The following is a 27,764-nucleotide window of genomic DNA, read 5'->3' on the forward strand; positions in this document are numbered from 1 at the left end:
TGTCCATTTGAAGTATTCGCTGCCAAATATTTGGGAATACCATCTGTATGTTTTCTACTTTAGGCAACTATTTACTAGGAGTGAATGTGGCTCAGTCTGAGATCTTTCAATTTCAAGGTTCTAGGGTTGATTAGACTTCCACCTTCAACGGTGCCCCTAAGCAAGGCACTTGTAACCCAAGAGTTGTTTACCAATCCGCATGTGGATGTGTGTAGGTTTGACTGGGTGAAAGTAGCTGTATTCTGAAACCTTTAAAAACCTGCCCTGTAGAAATATCTACTGCAAACTCACATTTGAATTTTTATTTATACTTTAAAATGGTCACAAAATCTACTTCAAATCTCCAGAAATGTGTCTACAAAAGTGTTTTTGAATGACTGGATGATTAATGGGATAAAACAATTTCAATCCTCAATTCTAATTTTAGTATCTTAACATAAAAAAAATTATTTTCTATATTGTACTTTCACTTTTCTATATCTTGATAATCAACACCAATGAGCAAATCAAACTTCAGACAGTGTGTGTTTGATCTTTGTCTTCTTTAAAATAATATAACTCCTTGCATAATATTTTCTGGGAGCATTAAAAAAATCCCTAGTTTGTTTAAAAAGATGATGGGTGCAGATTTTATTTGAAAAACTTCACACTGTGGAAAATGACGCTTGTGGTTTCCATAACCCTCTACAAACTGCAATCAGCCAAACACACTTGCACACTTCCTTCCAAATAACATCCATCTGACAAAAAGAAACCTATATATCCTTATACATGATTTTAATGGTGCTCAATATGAGCTGTTTGACTATATGATGTTTTTATCTAAACATTCACAATTCATTACTCGTCTGCCAAGAGGTTGGATCAGTCAGACTATTTCCATCTCCATTCATAGTTCTGTCTCAACTCTTCAAGAAAAGTGGATTCCTGCAGAGTTGAACGCGTGCAGCAGCCTGAGGATAAAAACAACAGAATTTAAAGGGGAATCTTGGATCATGGACCTAAAAGGAAAATCCAGTGCAGATTTGGATCATGCAGCTTACACCATGAAGTCATCGATATCCATGGACCTGGCCCTCTTCTCGTTGAACTCCGCCTCCTGCAGAATCCCCTCGATCTTCTTGCTGATGCTGAAGTCAGCTGGGACTTCCTGTTAAGATGGAGGAAAGAGTTCTGAACCGGGTGAACAAATGAAACCGGATCATCTTCACTCGTTTTTATTACTCACCATGTTGTGTAATGAGCAGTGGATTCTGTAGTTCTTCTCTAGCAGCTGTTCCACTGCGGTGGACCTGGTGAATGAAAACACCTGTTAGGTCCTTCGCTTCGGCCGACCAGCTCAAGTTTTCTTCTTAAAGCAGGTTGTCACTCACTTAAAAGCTGCACTGAGGGTTTTGTTCTTCCTCACGAAGGCGATTCTCACCAGACCGTCCCACTCCTGTTACATTCAGAAGAAATGGTTGCATCTATGACCCAGTGTTTTGTTTTCTTAAGAACCAACCAGAGGCAGTAGGAGCTCACCTGGAAATTAACAGGAGGAGGAGGATTTTTCGGCTCAATCCTGACAACACTCGACTCAACTTTCGGCGGAGGACGGAAGTTATTTTTCCCCACCTGGGAGGATCGACAGATTCTTCCAACACTGCATACATTGAATAATTGAAAAGCGTTGCTGTTGATTGAAGAGTTTCCTAGCTGACCTTCATGAGGTGATCCACACGCGCCAGCAGCTGTGTGTTGATGGACAGCCTGCAGTACAGCTTGTCTCCAGGTTGGGCAACCAGTCGCATCGCAAACTCTCTCTGGAACATTAGAACAGCACATCTGCACAGAACAACACAAAGAGGAACCTTAACACTCGGCGTGGAGAAGGCAGCTGCATCTCAGCGAGCTTCCAGTCACCTGAAGAACGGTCGGTGAAGCAGCATCTTGAAGACGAACGGTGAAGAAATCTGCACAAGCGAGTAACAAAAGTTACACTGAGATAAGAATAAGAAGATCTGGATCATAAGCAGGAAATAAAGTGTTTACCTGATAAGGCAAGTTAGCGACACACACATCGAAGAAAGGGAGATCTGTTTTTAAGACGTCACCGACTAATATCTGAAGTTTGTTCTGCAAAGGCCTGTCGAAAGAAACAAAGCTTCTCTTTGTCTCATAATGGTCATGAATCTGACAATTTCTACTCTACCGAGAGTAGACTTCAGCACAGACTGCTGTCCTCACTCACGTGCATTGCACTCTTTTCTGGAGTTCAGCCACTAGTCTGCAGTCCAACTCACAGGCCACCACCTGCACAAGGAGAAAATCAGAGTAGGAATTTTATGGGCATGATGTCATTAACACAGAATCGCAACATAAAACCTTTTGCATGTCGGTCAAATTCGTTGAGCGCATAGCTAATAGTTCCACTATTGACAGTTTCACACCTCAGCTCTCCTTAAAGGCTTAAAAATGTTGTGTAGTGGGTGAGCATCTTTGCAGTTTTGAAATACATTGGATGATGAACTGGAAAGTATTATGCGAGATGTTTTCTGAACTAACTTCTTTAAACTTCTCCATGACTTTCTACCTGACCCGTCTGCTGTCTTAGTTTGTTCACTAATGCTCTCCAACGCACCTCAGAGGCCTTCACAGAACAGCTGGATTCATGCCGAGGTTATATACAGGTTTTAAAGATGAATATACTGACAGTCTGGAATCGGTATTGACAGCAAAAGCTTTACAGAACTAAAAAAAAAACATACTTTTAATCGCATATACGGCACATAAACGTGCACTGCTGTATTTGATATATGATTCATTTTACACATTCGTCCTCTGAACAGGGTGGGAAAAAACTCTCCAGATGCTCACCTTCTTTGCTTTTTCCAGCAGTTTCACCGTCATGTTACCCGTACCGGGTCCAACCTCCAGAACCACATCTGTTGGCCTGAGAGCAGCCTGAAAAATAAGCTGTGTTATAAATCACCTCCAATTAACTACAAAAGAAGCATGTTTATGAAGACAGTTGGTTAGATCCATTTGCTCTAGGTTCAAACATAGGGATAGGGACACAGTGCTACTAATTTTAGTTGCTGTCAAAATCAGAATAATCTCATGGTTGAATAACGTACAGGCATGTATGTCTAAAAAAATAATTCAAGTATTGTGAAAATGATCAAAAGTTTCCTGGAAAATGGTTACATTGACTGTGGACTTTAGCAAACACAGTGGACGAACACCAGATGACATGGCACCCAGAACCACGGAAACATCACAATGGATTTCAACCAACATTATGTCCCTTTCAACTCTTCCTCCAGACGGAAACCTTTATTTTCATCTAAACATAAAACTTTGGACGACTGAACAATCGTCCAGTTCTAATTCTTTATAGCCCAAGTCAGACACTAGCAGCCGATTCGTTGTGTCAGCCCAAGTCCTGCCTTCAATGTTCAGATTGAGACAGACTTGTGGCTTCAATTCATTTTGCTCAGCAGCTAAAACACCCCGCAGTCGAAGCGTGTGGTTTCCTTCCACCAGGCTGCTGTGACACTCATACCTTCTCAATTATCCCATTGACGATCAACGGATTCTTCAAGATGTGCTGACCAACGCCAGTGTTGAACATGATCCCTGCAACAGACACCAAATATTTATTTCAATGTGGGCTCGTTCAGGACTCAACTGTCACACCAGGATGTTTACACTGTTACTGACTCAAATTTACAGAGGTCCCAGTCAGTTTTAAGGTGACTGACAGATGGATGAAGGGAAGGACAAACCGCCCTCTCAGTAAATAGAGGGATTGATAGATGGACAGAAAGACTATTACACATACAGTATGTACAAGTGGACAGATTAAAGGAAGTTTAATAGATGGACACACTTAAGAGAATGTAGAACAAAATAAAAGGTGCTCAAACATCCATGTGTTTCTGGTTCGAGCCATTTAACTTCAGGACCTCAGATATCGAGAAATCCGAGCTTTAAAACTGTCAAACGACAATAAACTTCAGCTCCGCGATTAGATGTGACTGAGAGTCCTCACAACATGACTAAACGAAGAACTCTGCTCCCTACAAACATTAACATCTCAGTTCGTTGGGGCTTTCATTACGATCATGTAAATATCCCAATTAGAGTTCTAGAGAGAAAACAACAGGCCATGTTTTGGCGTCCGTCAATAAATTGACACAAATCTGTCCGCACTGACAATAACCTCCCTGCTGCCGCAACAGCTGACAGACCGATGTTTGCTAACATGCAAAAGCTAACAAGCTACTGCTCGCTCAAACCTACCTTGGCTTTTAACATCCTGGTGCTGCCTGCTCTTCTTCTCCGCTTTTACCTTTGGCATTTTCTTCTTTAATTCTGTTCAAAGAACTTCACAAATGTTTCATGTGTGTTTTTTATAATTATTTCTAAATATTGAGTGAGTTAAACATCACTCAGGCCACACGTGTCTTCCTTTCTTCTTCTTCAATGACGGAATAGCAAAAAGTCCGGGATCTCCTTGCTGCCCTCTAGTGGGAGCGAGAGTACACTGTTTAAAAAACAGGGAAACCAAACGGGGTTTGAGACTTTTTTATTAAAGAATGCAAAACAAAAAACATGTAACTGAGATAAATTAATGATTTTTCTAGTCAGAGATAGGAAAGTCCTCCAACGTCATTACAATTTCACGAAGGTTTGGCTCTTCCAGCCAGTTAACTTTACACGCCAACAGGATGCCCTGAGGAGAGAAAGAAACAGATTCATAAACTAGATGTTGATGTTACTAATAAGCGATTTCGTGTGTGTGTGTGTGTGTGTGTGTGTGTGTGTGTGTGTGTGTGTGTGTGTGTGTGTGTGTGTGTGTGTGTGTAACTTACCCTGAGGACATTCTGTGCCATTATGGTCATCTTCTTATAAATCTCCAAGTTTTCTTGGCCTTTCTCCAGCACCGCTTTGTACTTTTCTGAGTCTGGATGCTCTTTGTTGGACAGTAACTCCTGCGTCTCTTTCATTTTTTCATGTGTGAGTCGTTTAATCTCTAGACACACACACGTAATTTGAAGTAACCTGTCAGCAACACAAGTAAAACCTGCCAGAGAACTCCTGACAATTTTCTTTTCTAAAACTCAAATCTCTAAACTTTATGCAAAAATTTTAAGTCATTGGTAATGATGCAAAACTTAAAATGAACCTCTGCAAATAACTGAACCTGTGAAAAATCACAATTTGTAAAGACAGATGACCAGATAGACAAACATAAGAATAAACAGATGATTGAATAAACAAATTAATAAATAATTAATTAATTCATGGATGAATGCCACAACATACCCAGTCTCTCCTTCTGCATTTCTGTAATTTCATCTTGCAGATTTCTGGTCTCCTATTGAAAAGCATGAAAAACTGAGATATGAAATCCATTTTTTCAGGAAGTCTTTGCCATCAAACTGCTAAGAAAGCCAGAACTTACTATCTGGAGCTGTTTTATCTGCGAACACAGAGCCATGCAGCGAGCACTCACAGCCTTCAGGTCTCTAAGAAACGCAGATGTTTGTAACAAACAAAAACATCTGGGGGGGGGGGGGAGACCAAAACAGTAGCGATTTCATCAAGTTATGAAGGTACTTACGTTGCATCTGGATCCGTCTGCTTCATTTTTTCTCCTATAGCGTTCCACATTTGTATTCTGAGGAACAAAATGAAAACAAATCATCTTCAGAGGTTTGCTACAATTTAAAGCTGAACGCTGGTAGATTAGCCTCACCTGTGCAGAGCCAGGGTGCTGTTGAAATGGACCGTCTTCACGTGTTCAAGCTCCGAGACGCAGTCCGGCCTGAAATGTTGGCGATTTTCAGTTTCCTCCTAATCTGATTTGACTTCTAGATCCAAATGAAAGAGGCTTTGTTTAAATACTCACAGCTCTCTTTCTGCCTGAGATGTGCTGCAGGGCCGCTTATTTTTTCCTACAATGGTAAGTTTCAAATCAGCTCTCAGTGAACTTGATAACATAAGCAATTCAATAACGCAGAAAGATGCGTCGTATACCTGCGTTGAGCTGCACAGTCATCTCAAAGCACTGGTTCGCCATCTGCTGCTTGATTCTGAAATTATTAGAAAAGATCAGCAAGGTTGGAATCGAGTAAAAATTTCGAGATATTAGGTAAGAAGAGGACATGAACCTCAGCATGTCTGCTGGTGAGGTGTCTTCCTGTGCTGGGTAATCCTCAGCAGCTGGACCCTCATTCTGCCCCGTCGTCTCATCTGAGCCGCTGTTGTCCATGTGCAGGATGTCAAACCAGCAGCAACCGCAAAGACTGATTAAAAAAAACAATCTAAATTAAATCAGCAAATAGATTTTAAATACATTTCTAGTAGAACCTGCTAGTAAACAATAAACCGGGTGGTTGTAATTTTTAGTAATGATGCAGAAAACGTTTTCCAGACACAAACCTCAACCAAACCAACTCAGTCTGTACACTGTAAAACGTTTGAGCTGCATTTAGTTGTGTTTACTGTCTTCCACTCTTTAAGTCACATAAATGTAGGGAGTTTTAGATATTGAACCAAAAGGTGTGAGTTTGAGAAAGACAAACTTGTAAGAGTGAGTTGTGTTATTTTTTTATGAATTGGGTCAAACCTCCAAGAGTTGAACAAACCAGAGTTTTTAGGGCACTTAAGAAAATGGAAAGAACAAGAAAAGGAGTGGGAAGGATTTACCAGGATGCTTAGCGGCATGGTTTTATATCGTGTTGCATCTGAACTCCGTCACATTGACATGATTCTAGTGTGAATTAAGGTCTATTTTTAATGCAATTGAGTTTGCAAAGCTTGAAGATAATGTCCTGTTTATTTTCAACAACAAAAAAAACTAATACAATTATTTGTACAATTGTCCTGTTCACACTAAATGTTTTACAGCGTACAGAAAGCTTGTGTACAAAATCTATTTCACACAGAATTAACCACTGGTTAAAAGTACGTACGTTACTACTATCCTTTAAATAAAACAGACTATACATAATGAAATGTTTGTGACGACACCATCATTACTGCGATTAACTATTGTTATTTTAGCTTGAATGTCTCACCTTAACTTTACAAGTATCCCGAGTTGACAGCAAATCTCACTTCGGCTTCACAATATGCCAAGCTATTATATTACAACTTAGGAATTAATAACGTTTTACTGAAGTTATTTCAAGAATTTAATTACATACTATTAAAAAACGCTTTAAGTGAGCTAGCTGTGAAAAGTTTATCTAGGCTACTAACACAGCTCTTGTCGCAGTTAATGCGCCGCGGATTCTGTTTGCATGATGTCTCCTTCAAGGTCCGTCGGACTTTTGAGCAATCCAACACTTTAACTATATCCTCAAACAATTTCTGCCCCGAGTTTTCATTCGGTGTCTGTGATCATAGCATAATTTGTTTTATTAGCAATAAATAAATAAAAATCTGAGGTCTCCTTTCTCGTATTTGTTACTTAATCTTAAAATTCCCGTGGTCATTTAAAGTAGCTTGCTGTTTGAATCCCGCCAGGAAGTGAGTGTTGTTTTGTTTCTGATAAGTCTCAAGCAAATCCTAGAGCGCCCTCTGCAGGCTATCTAGGACAGAATACCGATTTCCTCATCTCCACACTCAAAACACTTCACAACACCTAAGCTGGTATAATCCATATAATAACCCAAAAAAATACCAATCTCTAAAATTTAAACATTAACAGGAACATAAATAAGAGAAAGAAAATGCCCTGACAGATAAAAAGCAGTTTTATCTCTCAGTTCACTCGCCACACACTCCAGCACCAACCCCAGCATGTAGTGCAATAGAAAGATCGAAAGAAAGAAAAAGAAAGCCTTTAAATGTAGACCACACTGTTTAGATTAAAAAAAATTAAAATGGAGGATCGTTTGTCCCTCCACTTCACAATAATATATCTCTTTGTATTAGTCTATCACAGAAAACATCACTAAAATACATAAAGGTTTGAAACTGGAACATGACAAAAATGTAAAAACTGAAGAATAGAATTAAACAAAAGATAAAACAATGTCAGAATTATAGACTGGAGAGATAAGAACACATGTTGTAAAATTAACTCCAATCTAGGGTTAACGTTTCTATCTTTCTGACATAGAAACATTTTTAAAATATGTACCGGTAACATGATTACCGGTACATAAAATAGCTGCACCAGTTGGTAGCACTGTTGCCTTGCAGCAAGAAGATCGTGGGTTCACTTCCTGGCCTGGGGTCTTTCTACATGGAGTTGATATCCATGTTCTCCCTGCATATGCGCGGGTTCTGTCCTGTCTGTCTCTGTGTTGCCCTGCAATGGACTAGCGACCTGTCCAGGGTGACCCCGCCTCTTGCCCTTTGACAACTGGAGATAGACACCAGTACCCCTGCCAACCCTAACAGGATAAAGGTGTAAGAAAGTGGATGGATACATAAAATATCCATCCACTTATTTTACATTGTGTAACAATGTCTTTGAAATGTGACAAAAACTTGCAACTTCATCACTTTTTTTAATGCTTAGCAAAAGAATGACTACAGATTGAACTCTTGGGTGTCAAAAATGAAACAAATGTACAGGGCCTCTGCATGGTTTAAATGGTTTGACATATAAAGGTCTCTCTCGTCTCTGCTTAGGGTTTCAGAGAAAAACTGTCTGTTGGTGTTGCCACTTTATTTATTGTTACAGATGCTTCCTCAGATGTTAAAAATAGATGCTGATACAGGGGCAGTGAATGCTGCAGGTCAGTGACTCAACACAAAACTTGATGGAAAACTCTTCAGCCTTTTCAATAAAAGCTGAACTGACTGCATATTTTACTAGCTAAGATTAAATTCTTGTTAATAAGAATGCAGAAAGACAAAAACCTTAACAAATAATAAACAACAGTGTTATTAATATAAATTATCATTAATTATTTTTTTTATTTTATTTTATTTCTTTGGAGAGTAACTGAAGAACTCTCACTTAATGTTTTATGACTCAGTGTTGTTCCGACCCCAGTTGGGGAATATGATCTGCAAATCCAATACAGCACGTCAACGCGTCTACGTGCACTGGATACGTCGAGATTCCATTGTTGCGTTCAAATGCTTCCCACAGAGGCCGTATTTAATTTTAAGACGTACACTGTCACTGATCCTTTTGACCATAGCAACATAATTAGAACAGGTGTGTTTTTTTAAATAAAAAATCGATAGAAAACTACTAACTTCTGGCTTGGTATTGTACATGAACGAACATTTCTTTTAAGTCAGTCGTCCATTACTGAGAGCACTTTAATGCAGCATCATTCTGTGCAAATAATGAGGGATAACTCGGGCTTGCTGTCAGTTCGGAGAAGATGCTGGCCTTTCTGACAACGCAGTTCGGCAAACGCGTTCATCCTGCTCATGCGTGTCCTCGGCGTGGTGTTTCTGAACGATGTGTCCTTCTCTTCCAGCTCCCCGCTGGTGCTTTATGATCAGAAGGGAGGTCTGGAGCCGAGGGACTGAGGATAACGGGACGCAGCTCGGAGGCTGCGGCGGCTCTAACGTCCGACTGGTGGTAAACACAAATACGCCGCCGCCCGTTGTTGCCGAGTGTCTGGAGCTAAAAACAAGGCTAGCGGCCGCAGGAGGCTGAAGCAGACAGGAAGACATCCGAGTTGGAGGCAGGTGGGCCAGAGATGGGAAGTGACACCGCGCTGCTCCAAATCCATCCGCCCAAACGAAGGAGGGAAGCCCCGCAGGAAGACAAGTATCCCCGGAGAGAAACGGTTCATTTTGTTCCAGCGCTGTGATGCTGTCCGTTTAACGGCGCTCCGGGTTTTCCGCAGTTTCTGGAAGTCTGTTTATAATTAGTTGGCAGAAATGTCCTTCACTATGGAGGATAATTTAGAGTCGGGATGGGTAGCCGTCCGCCCCAACGCGTTTGAGGAAAAGGAGAAGCACAAATTTGTTTTTATCGTCGCCTGGAACGAGGTGGAGGGGAAATTTGCCATTACGTGTCACGACAGGACGGTTCAGAGGAGAAGCTTCGGCAGGGACCCGCTGGCGGAGCCGACCAGCCTGGACAGGAACAAAACAAGATGGCCCGAGAGTCCCACCAGGGATAAAGTGTCTCGGAGTCCGAGTAAAGGATGCAGCCCCAAAACCAAGTCCGTCACAGCGACCAAACCGAGTCCGGTCAAGATTCAGGCGGATGCAGAGATACTGGGAGAGGACGAGCTGTCTCCTTCGTTGGACTCTCTGGAGCTGGAGGAGCTGGACAGCCCGAGCAGAGAGGACTGCAGCTGGGCAGGACTCTTCTCCTTCCAGGACCTGCGGGCGGCCCACCTGCAGCTCTGCTTGGTGGACTCCGTCCTGGAGCCCTGCCTGCCGGAGTTTCCAGAGGAGCCAGCCGGGGTGTGGACGGTGCTGTTCGGCCCGCCGGGGGTGTCTGAGACCGAAATGGACGAGCTGTGCCACGGCTTACAGGTGTACCTCGGCCACGCGCTCGACACGTGCGGGTGGAAGATCCTGTCGCAGGTTCTGTTCACGGAGAACGACGACCCAGATGAGTACTATGAGAGCCTGAGCGAGCTGAGGCAGTCCGGATACGAAGAGGCTGTCAACCGGGCAACGAAACATCTGCAAGAGGTGAAACAATGTTTTTACTCTAAATTTGACTGTATATGGCACATTTTATTTACATGACCAAATTTATATGTATATATATATATATATATATAATACAATGAGATATGTTATATATAAAATAACTTATCTCATTGTATTACAGTTTTATATTGAAATTTTCTAGCTTGCCTTGCACTGATACCAGACCTCCTTCAGAATACCACCAAATGTAGCTCATGTCTTTCCAGCAGTGTTGTGTCCAAACTCTGCTCAGGTATGCCCAGTCTCTCGACTCCAAAATTTGAAACCACTGATCCAGAAGAATAAAAAGAACCAACAAGAAAGATTGTAATTACGAGAACAGTATGAGTTTGAACTAAATACAGTAAAGTGTGTGAGATTTAGAATAAACCTAACAAAAAGTGCCAGATTCACAGTGTAATGGATTGAGCTGGACAGTCAGTAAGGGAAGATTTAGTAAAACTGGGCTGCACCTGTAAGCATGTCGTCTGTGAGATATTGCGCTCTCAGCGTGGCTGCTGCTGGCTGCTTACACAGCTGACAGAGTCAATAGCATCCACACACACAAACCCTTGAACCACACACACCACACATGAACAGAGAGGCACAATTAGTACATTTCACTTTTCAGAATTAGCTTTTTGAAATAAAGTACAGTCGTCTTCGGCGAAGGAACGTCTGATGCTACTATTTCATTTAATAGCAGCATTTATAGTGATTGCAGTGTCCTGATCTAGACGATGGTTGACACGGTCAGCAATCATCCACAACATAAAGATGACTGACAGGTAAAGAGAGTGACATTAATAATCTCTGGAAAGCACCACCCACTGCTGTAAGGTCCTGGGTGTCTCTATGACTTTACTTCAGTGACTTAAATATTGCTGCTGACACAATCCTGCCTATGACAGTTGCACGCCCTGAACAACCTCACTAACAGCACACTCAGTATGAAAACGGGTTCAAGCATCTGTCTCATAAAACCTGAACGGCTTTAGATCAGATTCTGATAATGAATCTCTGCAATATGTGGTGGAACAAGTCTGAAATGTGGACATGAACCCAAAGGCGATTCTGCTAATATCATATCACCAGGTAACATGGAGGTTCCCAAAAGCACTGGGACCACACTGGACACCTATGGGCTCTCTGTCAGGGTTGCTGGTTATTATGAAATTATATGTGGTGTTCATATTGTGTCGTTAAGTCCCAGTGTGATTATCATGAGAAAAAATGGTTGCACAGGAAGAGTTATAAAAAGTGGACTTGGTCTTGTATATAATAATTGAACATGATTCAGTACGTTTTGTGTAGGCAATCGTAACTTATCAATTAGCTGTGTTGATTTTAACTTGTGAATTTAGTCCACACCTGATTTTACCCAAATCTCTTGAGTGTGCTTTTCTTAACAAATGTCTCAAGGCTGGACTAAACACTATTGGTTGTGTATCTCTTTCATCTGTCTTTCATTCCACTCATCTTGTTAATAATACTGTCGGAAAAAGCACTCCTTAATAACCAGCACATTTAGTAATTGTCACTTACCCTCAATGTCTGCTGGACTGCTGTGATCACTACATTTTTGTGAAAAAGAAAATCTAATACAATAATACTTTTTTGTTCTCATACAATTACATTCTCTGCAAAACTGTAATTATCAAAAATAATAGAGATAAAGTCTGGAAATAGATTTTATCTCTTTTTTTTAAATAGATATGAGGTAAACTTTTAAAAATTATTTAAATAACTTTTCATTAATATTTTAGATCATTGAGATGCAGCTGTGTGATTGCTATTATGGTTTCTTTCTGCTCCTATTAACTTTTATAAATTGTGTGGTGATACCTGTGAATAAGTTATAAAAATGATCAGAAACAATCAACTATATAAAAAAAAATGTCTTATATTGTTTATCATGGATCTTTAACATGACTAAAACCTTGCACTAAATAAAGCTGTCATGTTCCTGACTCTGACTCATAAGAGCGCTGCAGACAAAATACAAACTCCTGACCTGCTCAAGTTACATCCCAGCAGCAGCAGCAGCAGCTGCTGATTGATTAGCTGCTCTTAATATAAACAGACATTATATTTGTGCACACTGGCTTTCATTTTGTCTCTCTAATCAATGGAGGTAGGTTAATGCATTCTTGAGTGGTGGAGCCAGAACAACATGTCCTCAGAGAGATAAGGTGAGAGTCATATTAATGTTTCTGTTATTCATTTCACAGCATTGCAGTTCTCCTCGTGTGACTTTCTTGTGTCGTGTAGCTGTTGCAAAAGAAAAGTGCATGTTTATTATGAAAGTATGCTAATGTGCTCATCCAGGGCATTTTTTTTTCTGCTCTACTTTTGGCATTGAAAAAGAGGCGGAGTCGCAGTGAGATACGATCCACGTCATTTCAGCCAGTCAACTTAGTCACAGTTACATAGAAAAATAATAATAACAAAACAACAACAAACAGATAAAGCAGCAAATTTAGTCAGTCATTGACTCACAGGTTGTGATCAGGTCGTCAGTCCCCTGCAGCTCATCCAGATAGTATAACTGGTTGCTGTGTAGCTGGGTTTCACACGCACACACACACACACACACACACACACACACACACACATACACACACACACTGGATTATTGATCCTCTCACTCCATTTGAGGGCTAAGTTAATGGCTGTTTTAGTGTTGCTGGTAACCAGCAGGCCTGTTCAGCCTTACAAATGTGTGTGTGCATTGATCTTTTTTTTTCCGAGCAGCTCCAGATATGACTTTGCTTATTGAGCCTTTTACTCTGTATTAAAAGACTTGTATTATTTACAGCTACAGAGAAGCTTCACAGAGAAATTAAAGTCCATTCAATTAGAGCTGACTGTCCTTTGAATATGTTATATAGTTATTCTTTTTGCACACAGTTGATCATGGCATTTGGAAAAAAAATGCTACAAACCTTGAACAACTGATATTATAAACTGAATTTTGCTGCATTGCCACAATATAGATACACAGACTTAAACTGAATAGAATTGCAACTACACTACATTATGTTTATGTTTGCCCTCCATGCCATTCAGTCAAAAGGCACTTAAATCAAGCTGCTAACATGTAATAGAGACATAAACTTTAACAACTACTGCATAGATAAAATCCAGAAGTAAATCTAGCCAACAACTACCTAGCATTTACAGAATAAAGGATTTCCTTTCACAGTGACAGTTATCCATTTCCTCAGACCAAGAAAATGGATCACATTCTACCAGTCCTCTAATCACTGCACTGACTTTTTCTTTGTAAAGAACAGAATGTAAGATATTTTTTCTCTTAAGGATTTGAATGCATGTCAAAGTTGCTGGTCAGATAAGAAACATGCAGACCCACTCATGTCATCAGAGACCAGTTCACTCTGGACCAGAACTAAACAATGGGAGGTTGTTTGCATCACAGAACCATTACTGTTTACCCATGAAGGTCAAAGAGTACTTTATCATTACTGTCATGTCTTAGCTTTTCAGCTTAATGAAATTTAGTCATTTAATCAATGGTTTTAAGGTTTGTGATTATGTCTCATAATTTGATGTTAGCATCTATTGTTCAGTTGTGGGAGGTGGTTCATTCTAAATCTCTTTAAGTTTTTATGTAAAGCACATTGAATTACCCGTTGTACGTCTGGTACTGTACAAGTAACGCACATAGTTACTAATGAGTAAAACACTGTTTTTGATGCAGCTGCTTGAGAAGCACAAATCCATGGACAGCTTGGTGGAGCTGCTGGAGTTATATGAGGAAGAGGACCAGGCCTACGGAGGCCTGCTGGAAGCCTCCACGCAGCTGTACCAGTACCTGCTGCAGCCCTTCAGGGACATGAGGGAACTGGCAATGCTACGCAGACAGCAGATAAAGGTAGACTTTAACAACTAGGATCCTGTTCATTTACGTATTTGTTTACTTTTTACATTTCTGCTTTCAAAAGTTGCAACCTACTTTAATCTCAAAGTGGCGATGAGAAGAAATGCTAGAAACAAAGCTGGTGTGGTCCAGAATGTGTTGGGACGCTGTACATGTAAAGCTGGCTAAATGTAGATGGGCTGATTTGATTGTATCCCTTTGGTTTCTCAGCAGGCATTATTGTGAAAAGGTCATCAGAAACAATTGATGATCAGAGGAAGTTCTCATGTTTCTTAAAATAATTTGAGTTTTTTGTACATTCATTAATAATAGAAAACTAAGAAATCACAAAATCCAAAACCATCAATTTTTTTGTTATGATTCATATGATAGAAGTAAAAAAAGAAAAAAGGAAGAAAGAAAATAGCCAAAAAATAAATGTTTTTCAATACTTATGTCACAAATAAAATCTGAAAAGTTTTGTGTTGAAATGTTTTCAAGCCCAGTCTTGAGTCATTGTAGCTGTAACAGCTGCTGGTCTTTTTTTTTTTTTTTTTTGGTATACGTCTGCTAGTATTTTACATCCAGAGGCAAAAGGTTTTGCTTCTTCTTCTTTGCAAAACAGTTGAAGCTCCAACAGATTTTATGTGGAGTGTCAGTTTCCAAGTTTTGGCCAAGATGTTCAATTGGATTTGGGTCTGGACTTTGACTGGGCTAATCTTTTCCATTGTAGTTTTGGCTGTATGTTTAGTGTTGTTGTCCAGACTCTCACGTTTTCTTCCAGGATTGTGTTGCACTTCACATCTATTATGACCAAATTCCTTTTTCCTGCAGTCATCTGCAAAGCTTTCCCACAGCATCATACTACCACTACCTTGAGTCACTGTGGAGGTGACATTATCCAGGCTGAATTACAATGTTAGTTTTGTATGTTGACCAGTGTTAACTGACCAGAGCAGTTTATTGCATGTATTTGCCGTGTAGCTTGTACGACTTCTGAAAGCTTTCTTTCAAACTCTGGGATTTTTCTTGTCACGCTTCCCTGCTTGCTGCCTGAATTGTGTCCTTCTTACTTGTCCTGTCAGTTTAGATAAGGCTTAGCAGCACGCTTAGAGATGACATACTTTCCATTTACAGACAATGGACTAAACTGTGCTCTGTGAGATGTTCAAACTTGGACATGTTTTATAATCTAACATTGTCTTAAACTTGATCTGTGGCCAATTTGTTGCTGTTTGTTCCCTAAGGATCGCTAACAAATCTGCTGGACTTCACTGCACAACTGGCATTGTACTAAGAAGTAAATAAGCACATGTGAACCCTATAAATTGATTAAACCCTAAGAGCTTTTAAGAGTTTTATTTAGGAGTGTCATATTAAGGGCTTTGAATGCATAGGTTATTTGTCAAAAACTGAAAACCATGCATCATTTTCTTTCCAGGTCAGAACAACACAGTATCTTGTGTTGGCCGTTCATGCAAAAATCTCAATAATATGCATAGAGGCTTGTGGTGGAAATTCTTTTGTAGACATAAAACTCAATTTCTACTACATCTTCAATAAATCATCCATCCATTCTGCAACATTGCTTTTAGGTTAGTCCATTTTTGCAGCGCTGTATTAGGAAGAGTAACGGGATGTGGCTTCAGTGACGTGCTGTCAGCTGGAGGGGCTCTCCAATTTTTCATAGTCTCAGAGAAACATAAATAAATCATGTGTTGTGTGATCCTATAGACTTACTGCAGGATCAGCTTTATGCTGACAGGGTAACATCAGCAAAAATGTGTCAGAAATGAAAGATGGAGAGCACAGTTAAGCTTCCAGTTAAGGTGTTGTTTATTTTCTAAACTCCAGCACCTTAGAGGGATATAGTGTGTTTTTTTTTCTAGTCAGATTTGAGAATTTGAGCATATTTAATTCATTTGACTGTTTCATATGAATCTTTGGTACGTATAAAACAAAATGAAAAAAAAAGATGGAAAAAAAAAGATTCTCACAACAGACTTTTGATTAGCAGTCATGTAGCTGGCCAGAAATAAAATTCAGCTATATTTGTCCTTACATAGGAAACACTTCTTTACTAGTGAGCTGTTTTCACTGACCAACACTCATCCTTTCTACCTCCTTGCTGTTACACTCTTTGTTTTTTCGCTGCAGTGCATTAAGTGAGCACTGCAGTGAACAGATCTTTACAAAGGTCACAAAATATGAAGGTCCCACCGAGATTTGAACTCAGATCGCTGGATTCAGAGTCCAGAGTGCTAACCATTACACCATGGAACCCCTTCTGGGGGAGGGGGAGGTCTGAGTGAGGGTCGTACTTCTGGGTGTATTTATATCCTGCAGTGTGTGTGAGCATGGTTAGGCTTTTACTGAAACACCTTTTTGAAGCATCTGCTGAGAAGCTAGAAGCATGTCCTTTTACATTTCAATTACTGTACAGGCGACATAAACTCTATGCTAACTCTCAATTTAATGTTTCTACCTTGTGGCTAAAGTTAAGCCCAAAATTATTCATACGCTTGGCTTGAATCGGATGAACAATCTACCAGCAGCTGATATAATCTCGCTCAGTTGTAACAGGCTCCATAAAAAGCAAAAATTTTCTTTTAAGTTTGCTTTTAAATAGCTTCTTGGAACTTTTATGCTTCCTCTAATCTCATTTTTACAAATCTCATTAATACTAAAAATGGCAAACTTCTTTCATAGCATCCACACTAAGGAGTGTTGTTGTCAGCACAGTCTGGTAGCACATTTACTACAAGTTTGACTGTCAGTTGACTGATTGTTCCCATCAGCTGATTTCTCAAAAGTTTAAGTCAAGTTTCTTTTTTTTATTTGAACCACAAATTTAGATTGCAGTCCGTGATTGATTGCACCTCAGAGCCATGTAGCTTAGTGCAAGAAATATAAGCAATACATCAATACCAGCTCCTAATTTTGAAGCTGCTAATTCTTCATATTGCTTTTTGTAATTTGTCTTTTGGAAATGTACACAGGTGTGTAATATCTAAAGACTTTCCCCCAGATTGCTCAAGTGCTAGTAGACCTGAAGTGGGACAAAGCTCTAGGAAGTGAGACAGATTTAATATGTGACCCTGACATTAATGCTTGTGATAAATGTGGTAATATCCTTCTGTTAAATGAATGTGCATTTCACTTTGCTGTCTTCTAAGTGTTACTGTTCAGATATGTGTTAATATTGGCGGTGTGAGGCTGAGAAAAGCCTAGTAGCAACTTATTAGGCTTTGCTTATTAAAATGTTAGGCAAAGCAAAAACTTTGAATGAAATTTTGAATTTTGTTCAAAATGTTGTGGTTGAACTGAAGAGACTGGTGGTCTTAGAAAGGCTGAATCTGTACAGAAACCCGTAATGATTATTATCAACAATATCCACAAATGTTCATCTTTAGAGCCTTTTAAGAGAACAAAAGTGAAATGATGAAACTATTTTATAAAACCAATTCATCGCAGTCCGATGGAAACTTTTTGTTTCCGAAAACAGGAAAACCTAATGGGTTCATTTCAAGGTGAATTTTTTTGTTCTCAAATGTCCAAACTGGGATGAATGTGACTTTATTGAGCTAATCTCCCTCTGGTGTTGAAAAAACTTCTATTAAAGCAGATTTTTAAATTTTCATTTATTTTATTTTATTTTTTTATAGATGCATAACTTGAATGTCAGTTTTAAGTTACTGGACTGTTCCCATTGTTAGCATTGAACCTCATTTTTCACCCAGTTTTGTTCTCCAAAGGCAAATTTGACCGTTTTAATTGTGCTATTGATATATTAATTTACTTCTTTTGATTACAATACATATTCAATTTCAGATAATATTTTTAACATGAGTTCTATAAAGCTTTATCTTTTATCCACACAGTCAAAAAGTTATTTTCGAAAAATATCTTAACATGCATACCTACCAGTTTAATGTTTGATTTATTTTTTTTCACTGAATACATTTTCAAATCTTTTACCGAGGGGGATAAATATGTTAAACCTCTTTCATCAGATTTCCATGGACAGTGACTATTTGGGTCCCAGGCGGATTGAGGCACTAAAGAAGGAGGACACTGACTGGCAGAAGAAAGCTCAAGAGGCAGTCCTCAACATCCAGGAGTTCACTGTGAAATACTTTGAGATCACTGCCAGGGCCCAGAAAGGTAATACACCCTCACTGTTGCTGATTGTGTCCTGCCAAACGCTGCAGAGTAGAGATTTTGTTGCTTCATACGAGCCACACTGAGCTAATGGGAGTGTTTGGTAGTGAGGCGTTTCAGACAGACATGCAGTGAGAAGAATCAGGAGGAGACTTGTTGATGCAGTCTGTGATTTATGAGAGCCCAAACTTCCGTTCACATATTTTCTGTATTATCTGAATCTCTGTATTTTAAATATTCTTTAAGATAGAGGCTTGGACTGCAGGAAGAAAATAATGACCAAATGTGGCCAATAGATGTCTCTCTTTTGTTAAGTATGAAACACTCGTAAGACATTATTTAATAAAAGTAATGAAAGCTGACTCGTCTGCTCACTGGCTTCGTTCACATAAGCATCGTGCTAAATTCTTTAAAAGTTTCTGTCCTATCTTTGTTTCCTTTTTCTGTGCAGGAGTTTATGAGAGAATGAAGGTGGACCAGCGAAAATTTGGAAAATCATCTTGGTCGGCGGCAGTGGAGCGCATGGAGAGGCTGCGCTACTCTGTGGCCAAGGAAACCCTGCAGCTTCAGAGGGCCCGGGAGATCTGTCTGGAGCAGAGGAAGCACACACTTCGAGAGGAGGTGTGCTGCGGTCAGCTCCGTGTGAGACGAAACGGATTCATCGAAGCATGTTGTCAACTTTTAAAATTCTTGTGATTGTTCATACATCTCCTCAGATGCAGAGCCTGTGTAGAAGTGAGGATGCGATGGCCCTCTTGGACCACATGGAGACACAGTACTATGAACTTCAGCTCCAGCTGTACGACATTCAGGCTGAGATACTGCAGTGTGAGGAGCTGCTGCTCACTGCACAGCTAGACAGCATCCGCAGACAGATGGCAGGTAGGATCACTAGATTTGTTTTTTTTTAACTTGTGAAATAAGATTTAATAACCATTTAATGTGCTGAAGACAAGTCAGAAAAACTTTTCTAATGAGTCAAATATAAAACTTGCCTTTTTTCCCTTAACAGTTTGTATTTCACCACTAAATGACTAAAATAAGCCACATATTTGTCATTTTATCCTGAAACATTGAAATATTTAATTTACATAAAATGTTAAAAATGTTTGTTACAATACTTCAAGATTAGCCCAGATGGACCACATGTCGATCTGTGGTGAATAGTAATAATGATAATAATAATAATAATAATAATAATATTAAAAGTTTAAGCGATATGCAAAAATAACAGTTCAGTGTTCGAGTTTTAATATGATTGTGGAACTAGATTATTTTCCCTTTTATTACCCACATTAGTAAACAAAGAACTATTTTAAAACTCTAAAATAAGTTTGGTTTTATTTTGTTCTAAACTTTAAAAAATCGGAAAGTATATAACTGAATGGGGAGTTTGTTAATGAATAAATTAACACATTCAGGCATAGCCAATGCCTGATTAGATTATTGAACAATATATCAACTTGAAAATGATCGTCGTTAATGCTTAGAAATATTAAAATCAGACTGGACATACTTGACCATGAGAAATATTTTATACCCTTACATTTTTTTCACATATTGTTATGTTACACACTCAATTTTCCTTCTTGTGTTGGTCTTTCACCTGAAACTTGTGTGTTATTTTCATCAACGTGGTCTACTGATACAATGAAACAAAACGGACAAAATATTTTTTGAAACACATTTATTTTCTGTCCAAATATGTGCATGCTTGTGTGTGCTTCCAGAGCATCAGGATGAGGTGGTCTATTATGACACCTTTGAGAGCGCAGACGATATAACGCAGGATGATACTGGAGAGAAAGAAGAGCTGCGCAGACTTCAGGTCAGCGCTCGACAGCTTGAAGCCAGAAGGGGGCGCATCACTACCAAGCGCTCCTATCTGCGCAACAAAAGGGTGAGTGTTCCTGAAACTCTCTTCTTTTTAATTAATGGAGTGAACCTTGAACGTTTGCTTAAATCGGCTTCCACTATGTGGATCTTATTCAAACCAATATAATTTATGTTTGAAATTGTAGAAAATGAAGAACGACTCAGTCAGTTTTTACGTTATTTGTGTAAACGTTTTAATTTGGACCAGTTTATTGCCGTCTTTCTGCAGGAAATCTGTGTATCCAACCACACCCAGAAACAGCAGAGAGGCCACACCATCCTGAAGGACACATTCTCCCAACCTGTCCTACAGGTACAACTCTCTTACAGTTATTTAACAACTTTGGAACAAACAATTTGGTCAGCTGCTAATTATCCACAAATGTTTGTAATTTGAGTTTCTCTGTGTTTTGTTGTGCTGTTCAAATGATCTAATATGGATCTAAATTTTTATTTGGGCCCCAAATAATCACAAAAACCAACAAGGAACTGTTTTTTTGTTTTTTTTTTTTGCTTAAATTACTGTTCACGTTTTCTTTTCCAGTGAATTCATATTTTCTTGTGAAGTGCAACATGTTTCTCAACTCTAGAGTGTTAATTAATTCTGATTTCAGTATTTACCAAAATGTTTTTCCACAGTTAGAAAGCCCTAACATCCAGTTTGATTTTCTCCTTTTAAGGCTGGTTGATGTTTAAGAGACACATCTCACTCAGGTTTACAGGTTTCTGACAGATGAAGGTGAAGCCACAGATAGTTTCCTCCACAGTGAAAAGCTTTATTGGAGGCTGGGACTAAAGAACACACAAAAAACAGAGCTATATAATACCTGTGTTTCCAATTGTAAAAAGATTTGAGCAAATTATGAAATTATTTTTTTTGAATTGTAAAACGCATTGTCTACGTTATCAGTAGCCTATACATATTCTAATCCTCAAAATGTCCCAGCTTGGAAACGAGGACGAGGAAGATGAGGAGCTGAAGAACAGCAGAGTAAGTCAGGAGAGGCAACGAACTCTGGACAGACTGCGCTCCTTCAAACAGGTACACAGACCTTCCTTTACAGGCTGCTTTTCATCAGATTTAGTGCTTCTCTTACTGAGCTCTACCTGTTTGCGGCTCTGCGCAGCGGTACCCGGGCCAGGTGATTCTGAAGTCTACTCGTCTTCGAGCGTCCCACAGCAGACGAAGGGAGCGAGGCAGAGCCACCGAGCTCAGCAGTGTTAGCGGGAGGGACGAGTGTGTGGACTCGGTCAGCGTCCAGACTCAGGACCAGCCGCTGTGCCTGAGCACCGGTGTGCAGACGGACCCCAGCACCACCCTCACCACTCAGCCCGTTGCGACTCTTACGGCGCCCGTTCCTCCTCTGCCCGTCACCAGCCCCGCAGATTCCTCCTGCTCCCCCTGCTCCCTCTCCTCTCTGCTGGCGTCCCCCATCTCCCCTCCTCCACCGCCACCCCCGCCGCCTCCACCACCAACGAAGGAGGAGTTCTCTCCATCCGGCAGCATGGGTCAATATCGGCAAATCGCTGAAGGGAGGAGCATGGAGGAGGAGCTCATGTTGTCACCACTCGGCCCATTCATCCCTCGCTTTTTTGACAGCAGCCAGCTGGTGAGCGCACGCAAGAAACTGAGGAAGACTCCAGAGTTTGACTCCCACAGCAGAAAAGGTAATGGTTAAATTGGAGTCTGAAAGCTCTTTATGTTTAACTAAGCATGGTTATCAATCATATTTATGTCTGTAATACATAAATATCTAATAACACCATTCAACATTTATTTTCTTGATTTCCAGCTGTGAGTGATCATTAATTATTTATATTAGGACTGGATACGTTTTTTAGCAACTCATTTTAGCGATTTGTGCCAAATAAAACAGGACACTTTCTGTATTTTCCATACAGGATGTAGATCTTAGAGATTTGGTCTCTGGTAGTGCGTCTCCAAGTTCACTAATCAGCCATGTTGTGTCTTTTCTGCCCTCAGTGAGCTCACCTATGGACGAAGTGCTTGCATCACTAAAGAGAGGAAGCTTCCACCTGAAGAAGGTCGACCAGCGCTCTCTGCCTTCTGTCAAGGGCGACGATGACCCCAATAGCATCCTGGCTCAGATCCGCAAGGGGGTCAAACTCAGACGCGTCCCCTCGAAGGACAGAAAAGACCAGGGAGAGCTTCCCGCATCCACCGATCCGCTGACCAGGAGCATCCATGAGGCGCTGCGCCGCATCAAGGAGGCGTCGCCAGAGTCCGACTCAGACGATGACGGACTGACGGCCCCTGAATGGGAAAACTAGGGTTCAGATGAGACGGCCACACAGACAACACTCAGACTGTTCTGCACTGTAGAGCTCAGCGGCGTACTGTAAACACACATGTTCACTCATCACCTGATGATTAACGCCAGGGTCACAGGCGTTATCACCAAATGCTCCAGAGGCCTACAATCAGCTTTACTTGGGATTTTTACACAACATTTCACCATCATGACGGAGATGGTCTTGTCTTTATGGTTTGTACTTGTCTAATCACACTGAACAGTTGCCATGTTTATATTTTCATGTTTCTATCACTTGTACTGTCACAGGTCTGCACTTAACACTGGTCACCAACCCACTGAACTGACTGCTGGCGGACTGAAATGCTGTGTATGGGAAGTTCACAGAACTGAGAGGGGGTTTTATAGCTGTATCCATCCAGGGAGCTTCATGAACGAGAGACAGTGAGTGCAGGAAAAAATATGTTAGGAGTGTGCAGGGTAATCTGGGGGCTTTGTAGGAGATTTCAAAAATGAATACATGATTAGACAAAGACTCAGACTGGGATTACTGGATTTACTGTCCAGATTGGAAACCATTACACCATCACACATCACTTTCTTTTTTTGTTTTTGGACACTCTAAAAACTGCCGGGTGAAAATCGGCTCATCTTATTTTGCTGAATGGGTCCTGGGTTATGGGTCAGTCGCAACATACAGGGTTTAATAGGATTAATAGGGCTATGAATGTCGCGACCAAAGAGTGGATTGGAAAGGATAAACAACAAACTAGATTATTTAAGTCTGAATAAAAAGGACTTTGGTGGTTCTTCCACAAACGGCAAATCTTGCAGGCTCATGACTGCGTTGGTGCCTGTTGACAATAAAAAACCAACCCCATAATGTCGAAGGACACTTGATTGACAATCAGTTGAGTTTGGATAACCAAATCTATAATCAGTACATAAAGTGTTTCCTCTCTATTATATCTACCATATTATATCCCCTGCTAAATACTCAGGAACAATGTTTATCTCAAGTAAACAAGCTCTCTGGTGTAACGTTTTACTGACTAAGGCGTAACAAATAGTTGGTGTCAAGGATCTCTTCCACTGTTACTTTACGGGTTAAAAGCTAAAACCGCTTCCCTATGTGAGTGGAAGTCGTCAACACAACCCACTGACATTGACATTGTTATGCAGCATAAGTCATGCTTTCACCATCTTGCCATTTCTTACTTTATTCTGCAGAAGAGACTCAGGGAAGTTCAGGTCGTACGAGAAAAACAGTGAGGCTCCTTCTAATCTCTCTGACTCAGTGGACTGGGTCACATGTTGGGTTAAAAACTATCCAGCTTCCATCCCAACAGCACAAACTCAGCATAAAACAGCCCAGCAGTCTTTAGACAGTATCAGCAACCGCTTTGACTGAGCCTCATTCTCTGCTGTGGGAATGTCAGGCTGTTCAACTACTGCTGCTGCTTTCGTAATTAAAATGCTTTTGTCAACATCAGATTTTCCTTGAGGTTGTCGCTCTGGACGCCTCACCAGTGAGTTTTATTGTTCTCAGTCTCAGATCTGAGGCAGTTAACTTTAAGAAGAAGGCGACTGAAGGTGCTGGTCGTAGCTGAGGCTGACGAGGGTCCTGATCAGTGGATGTGTTCTCTGTGTTGAGAAGTGGACATTTTTGCCAGTGATTCCCAAACTGTGTGTGTGGGATTGTAGAAGCTGAACTAGCTACACGTCTTCCAGTGACGGATGTTCAGTGGGAGGCCAGATTGCCTCACCGTGGGCTCATGATTTATGCTCTTCCTCCTGCTTTCTTATTCATTTACTCTCTGCTCCTTCATCACATCTTCTCTTCCCTCTCACTTTGTAGGCAGTAGCACAAAGACAGGAGGTCATTACTCTTGTACACACACGCACACACAGACATCTATTTCACAGCCAGTATGTGTAAAGATATTTCAGCAGCAACTTGAGGTACATGTTTCTCAGAGACAGTTTCAACCCTTTTATGGCCCATAAAATATATTTCCGGTTGAAATAAACGCTGAAGCATATATATCGCATCTTTAGCAGTTTAAAAACACCACGCAGCTTTTGGAATCGGACCCCAATATGTGTGACGTTATTACTCAGACGCCAAGCAGCACAATAAGACTCACAAATGTAACGAAGCAGAAGGATGTGAAATCACACACCTGAGCTCAAACACTGAAATAACTCCATTTTGCACTGTGTTGAACAGCTCTGATGCAACATATTATACTTTATCTTTAAAAGTTAATTCATTAGTAAATTCAGATAATGGTTGAAAAAAAAAAAGTAGCCCAAGTTATTCAGGACTTTTCTGGATACGTTGCCGTTGTGTTGAGTCCAGTTATTTTTATTTACCACAGTTATTTTTATTTATTTTTAATAGTTGGGGCTCGAAATCTTTTAAGATTTTACCTACTGTATTAATGGTGTGTTCACTACACCATTAATACAATTGGTGAAGTGAACAGCCCTGTTTCTGGACATTAACCATCACAGCCCTGAATGAGTGAAGCTGTTCTAGTCCTACATCTGGAGGTTCCTTCACCGAGATACTTTGTTTTTCCGTCAGTCTCTCGCCTGTGGAGCCAATCAGATGCATGCTACACATGGCACCATCTGTTCCTGTTACTTTCTTGGCAAAGCAAACTTGGAGAACTGCTTCATCTCTGTTTTAGCTGTGAATACTATGTTCTTCCACCCTTATCATGTAGCATGAGACAAAGCTCTAATCCCTGTCCTGAGTCTTTATCCTTAGCTTCAGTTAAGTCTTAGCAGATTTAATAATGGCAGCGTATATTTTTCCCATGTGAGTGTTAATGTTTAGGTTGCTCTTTAGCTGTGGAGAAAGTTGCCCCAGAAGCCGTCAGCGTTCCTAACTTGCCTCAACTTATGTCACTTACCTTCACCTGTAACTAACCTTAAAGCAGCTTCTTTATCGGCAGACTTTTTTTTTCTTTTGCTTAAATTGTTTCCAGCCAAATTGTTTTGTGATTGCTTTTCTTACAAAGATTTTCTGTAAGCACCAGTTATCCATGCAGGCTGCGTATGATTCTTTGTTGTTCCTTTGAGACGATGTGCAATATTATAATATGGAAGAAAAAAAAGGGATGAAAAATAACAATCGGACAGTTGATAATTAGATCGATTGTCTTAAGCAATGACTTAGTAAATCTCAGTTGCTTTTACACCTTATGAAGTGTTCACAAATTGTTCCAAATGTACCTTTTTGCCTTTTTTTGTTGCGTCATTTTTTTTTGTTTTCAAGTCTTTTTTATTCTTATTTTACATCCTCACCCTTGCATTGGAATAAATCCTTGTACAGAAGCAGAGATGGTGTTGAATCACTCACTGAGCCTTGCATAAATATTCATGCTCCCTTAAATTGTTCATATTTTTGGAGCAAAACATTTAAATGTACGCTGTCTGATTGACAAACACAAAGTGGTCCAGAACTGTGAACTGTGGAAGGAAAAGTCAACCTGGCTGTCAACATTATTTGCATATAAAAACCTCAGTCATTTCCTAATCACAATTCACCTTCATGTAATGTTGTATAAATCCAGTTCTTCTGTGTGAGCTTGGGAAAAAACTAACATTGCACATGACAAACTACCCACACTTGGTGGCGCTAGCATCATGCTGTGGAGATGCTTTTCTTGATGAGGGTCAGGGAAGCTACAAAGCTTTTGAGACTGAAGCACAGCAACACGAAACAAGCAGCCAGAGCTATGATGGTGTGGTTCATATCAGGGTCTGCAAACCCTTACGATCCACTGAGCCATTTTATTTCCTTACATCAGGAAAATGACACTCGGTTAGAAATACAAATGTTAGCCGCCCTTTGAATAAAAACACAACCAAAAATGTTTTGATAAATGTTTTCTATCTGATTTTTTGGTTTTGTTTTGTTTTGGAACAGCATTTTATTTTTGGCCATTGAAATAAAGAAAAATATTTGCATAAAGAGGCTGGATAGGTTTTGATATTGGTGTTCAAAAAACATAATTTTCCACCTAATGACAAGAACAACGCATCTCAAAATATTACTGGTACTTTTTATGTTGTCATTCTGTTGAAATTAATTGTAGTTTTCCCATACAAAACTCACCAACTATCACTTATTTTTATATCTATATCTAAAAACGTTAGTTGTTTCTTTATCAGTATAGCCCAAGTTATTTGGGGCTAAAGTGGGAAATCCAAAGAGCCACTTGTGGCTCTGGAGCCACAGGGTTTAGATCGAAGCGTATTAGTATGACAGAATGTCCTAGTCAAATTCCAGCCCTGAATCCAATTGAAATTGTTTTCCTCTCAATGCACACTTATGCACTTTTGTTGTGTCTATGTCATAAAATCCTTTATAAAATACATTCAGGTTTATGACAGCAATCTGATAAAATAGGGGAATGAAAAGCCTGGTAGTAAAGATGCGTTTAAAAAATTCATGAGCCTGATATGGTGAGAGGTGGATTCTGAATGTGTGTTGAAAGAAAACTCAGAACCTCCTAGTTTTAGATTTTACAAGAGGATTTAAGGTTTTGGAAATCAAATGTGTGTTTTAAAATTTAATGAAAAATGTACAAAAATTTATTCCAGTGGTTTTCAAACTCATCTAAGCTTAAATTATCTCAATATATTTATTAATTGATATCTGACCAGTTCAGGTTTGATCAGTTCAAGTAATTCTAAATGTGAAATTTAGCTTAATTTAGCTCTGAATGGGAATCCTTGAATCCGGTGCTAAATACAACATTACAGGCAGGCATCAATGTAAACCCTCAGCTTGTTTGAGGTGCAACGGAGCGACTGCTACCCAAACTTCTCATCCTGAGCTCGTGCTGCCCGCGGACAAAATGCTGCCCTGAGCCGTGAGCCACATTTACCTTATCATCGCAGCTTTAATTAACCAGGTGTGCCTCTCGACGTTTAACAAAACC

At 40.0% G+C, this 27,764-nt stretch overlaps 3 protein-coding genes and 1 non-coding gene across 5 annotated transcripts; 1 reads left to right on the top strand and 3 right to left on the bottom strand.

The window, feature by feature from the left end:
* Positions 1-760: 760 nt before the first annotated feature.
* Positions 761-4,479, bottom strand: dimt1l (DIM1 dimethyladenosine transferase 1-like (S. cerevisiae)). Its single transcript, XM_055049183.1, has 12 exons — positions 4,285-4,479; positions 3,545-3,618; positions 2,857-2,943; positions 2,231-2,292; positions 2,032-2,125; positions 1,903-1,952; positions 1,701-1,824; positions 1,522-1,614; positions 1,374-1,438; positions 1,229-1,292; positions 1,044-1,150; positions 761-953 (listed from the first exon to the last, which is right to left on the bottom strand). The coding sequence occupies exons 1-12, from the start codon at positions 4,340-4,342 to the stop codon at positions 911-913; spliced, it is 921 nt and encodes a 306-aa protein (XP_054905158.1). The 5' UTR covers positions 4,343-4,479; the 3' UTR covers positions 761-910.
* A 75-nt stretch (positions 4,480-4,554) lies between these two features.
* cenph (centromere protein H) lies at positions 4,555-7,515 on the bottom strand. The gene is made up of 10 exons (XM_055049184.1): positions 7,068-7,515; positions 6,159-6,293; positions 6,025-6,080; positions 5,897-5,942; positions 5,744-5,812; positions 5,609-5,665; positions 5,450-5,513; positions 5,311-5,362; positions 4,857-5,017; positions 4,555-4,717 (listed from the first exon to the last, which is right to left on the bottom strand). The coding sequence occupies exons 2-10, from the start codon at positions 6,257-6,259 to the stop codon at positions 4,625-4,627; spliced, it is 699 nt and encodes a 232-aa protein (XP_054905159.1). The 5' UTR covers positions 6,260-6,293; positions 7,068-7,515; the 3' UTR covers positions 4,555-4,624.
* A 1,734-nt stretch (positions 7,516-9,249) lies between these two features.
* LOC129372130 (junction-mediating and -regulatory protein-like) lies at positions 9,250-26,156 on the top strand. 2 transcript variants are annotated; one of them, XR_008607222.1, is made up of 11 exons: positions 9,250-10,617; positions 14,339-14,512; positions 18,511-18,661; positions 19,110-19,279; positions 19,375-19,540; positions 20,389-20,558; positions 20,763-20,846; positions 21,480-21,575; positions 21,661-22,201; positions 22,518-23,040; positions 23,116-26,156. XR_008607222.1 is itself a non-coding variant. In XM_055049185.1 (10 exons), exons 1-10 carry the CDS (start codon positions 9,850-9,852, stop codon positions 22,823-22,825), a joined length of 2,628 nt encoding a protein of 875 aa, XP_054905160.1. In that variant the 5' UTR covers positions 9,250-9,849; the 3' UTR covers positions 22,826-26,156. The 2 variants fall into 2 exon arrangements, 1 of the variants encoding a protein (XP_054905160.1); XM_055049185.1 differs by having other exon boundaries at positions 22,518-26,156.
* trnaq-cug (transfer RNA glutamine (anticodon CUG)) lies at positions 16,709-16,780 on the bottom strand. Its single transcript has one exon. It is a non-coding gene; the product is annotated as a tRNA-Gln (tRNA).
* Positions 26,157-27,764: the final 1,608 nt, after the last annotated feature.

This window comes from Poeciliopsis prolifica, unplaced genomic scaffold (assembly GCF_027474105.1).
Source record: "Poeciliopsis prolifica strain line A6 unplaced genomic scaffold, Auburn_PproV2 SCAFFOLD028, whole genome shotgun sequence".
NCBI lineage: Eukaryota > Metazoa > Chordata > Actinopteri > Cyprinodontiformes > Poeciliidae > Poeciliopsis > Poeciliopsis prolifica.

Excerpts from the sequence above, each read along its gene's own strand:
- dimt1l (XM_055049183.1), bottom strand. The coding sequence starts at position 4,342 with ATGCCAAAGGTAAAAGCGGAGAAGAAGAGCAGGCAGCACCAGGATGTT. Across the intron at positions 1,825-1,902 it reads CTTCACCGACCGTTCTTCAG|ATGTGCTGTTCTAATGTTCC; the intron begins GTGACTGGAAGC and ends TGTTCTGTGCAG. Across the intron at positions 1,439-1,521 it reads CTCCTCCTGTTAATTTCCAG|GAGTGGGACGGTCTGGTGAG; the intron begins GTGAGCTCCTAC and ends TGAATGTAACAG.
- cenph (XM_055049184.1), bottom strand. The coding sequence starts at position 6,259 with ATGGACAACAGCGGCTCAGATGAGACGACGGGGCAGAATGAGGGTCCA. Across the intron at positions 5,666-5,743 it reads AGCACCCTGGCTCTGCACAG|AATACAAATGTGGAACGCTA; the intron begins GTGAGGCTAATC and ends TTTGTTCCTCAG. Across the intron at positions 5,363-5,449 it reads AGATAAAACAGCTCCAGATA|GAGACCAGAAATCTGCAAGA; the intron begins GTAAGTTCTGGC and ends GCTTTTCAATAG.
- LOC129372130 (XM_055049185.1), top strand. The coding sequence starts at position 9,850 with ATGTCCTTCACTATGGAGGATAATTTAGAGTCGGGATGGGTAGCCGTC. Across the intron at positions 19,280-19,374 it reads AGCACACACTTCGAGAGGAG|ATGCAGAGCCTGTGTAGAAG; the intron begins GTGTGCTGCGGT and ends ACATCTCCTCAG. Across the intron at positions 20,559-20,762 it reads CCTATCTGCGCAACAAAAGG|GAAATCTGTGTATCCAACCA; the intron begins GTGAGTGTTCCT and ends GTCTTTCTGCAG.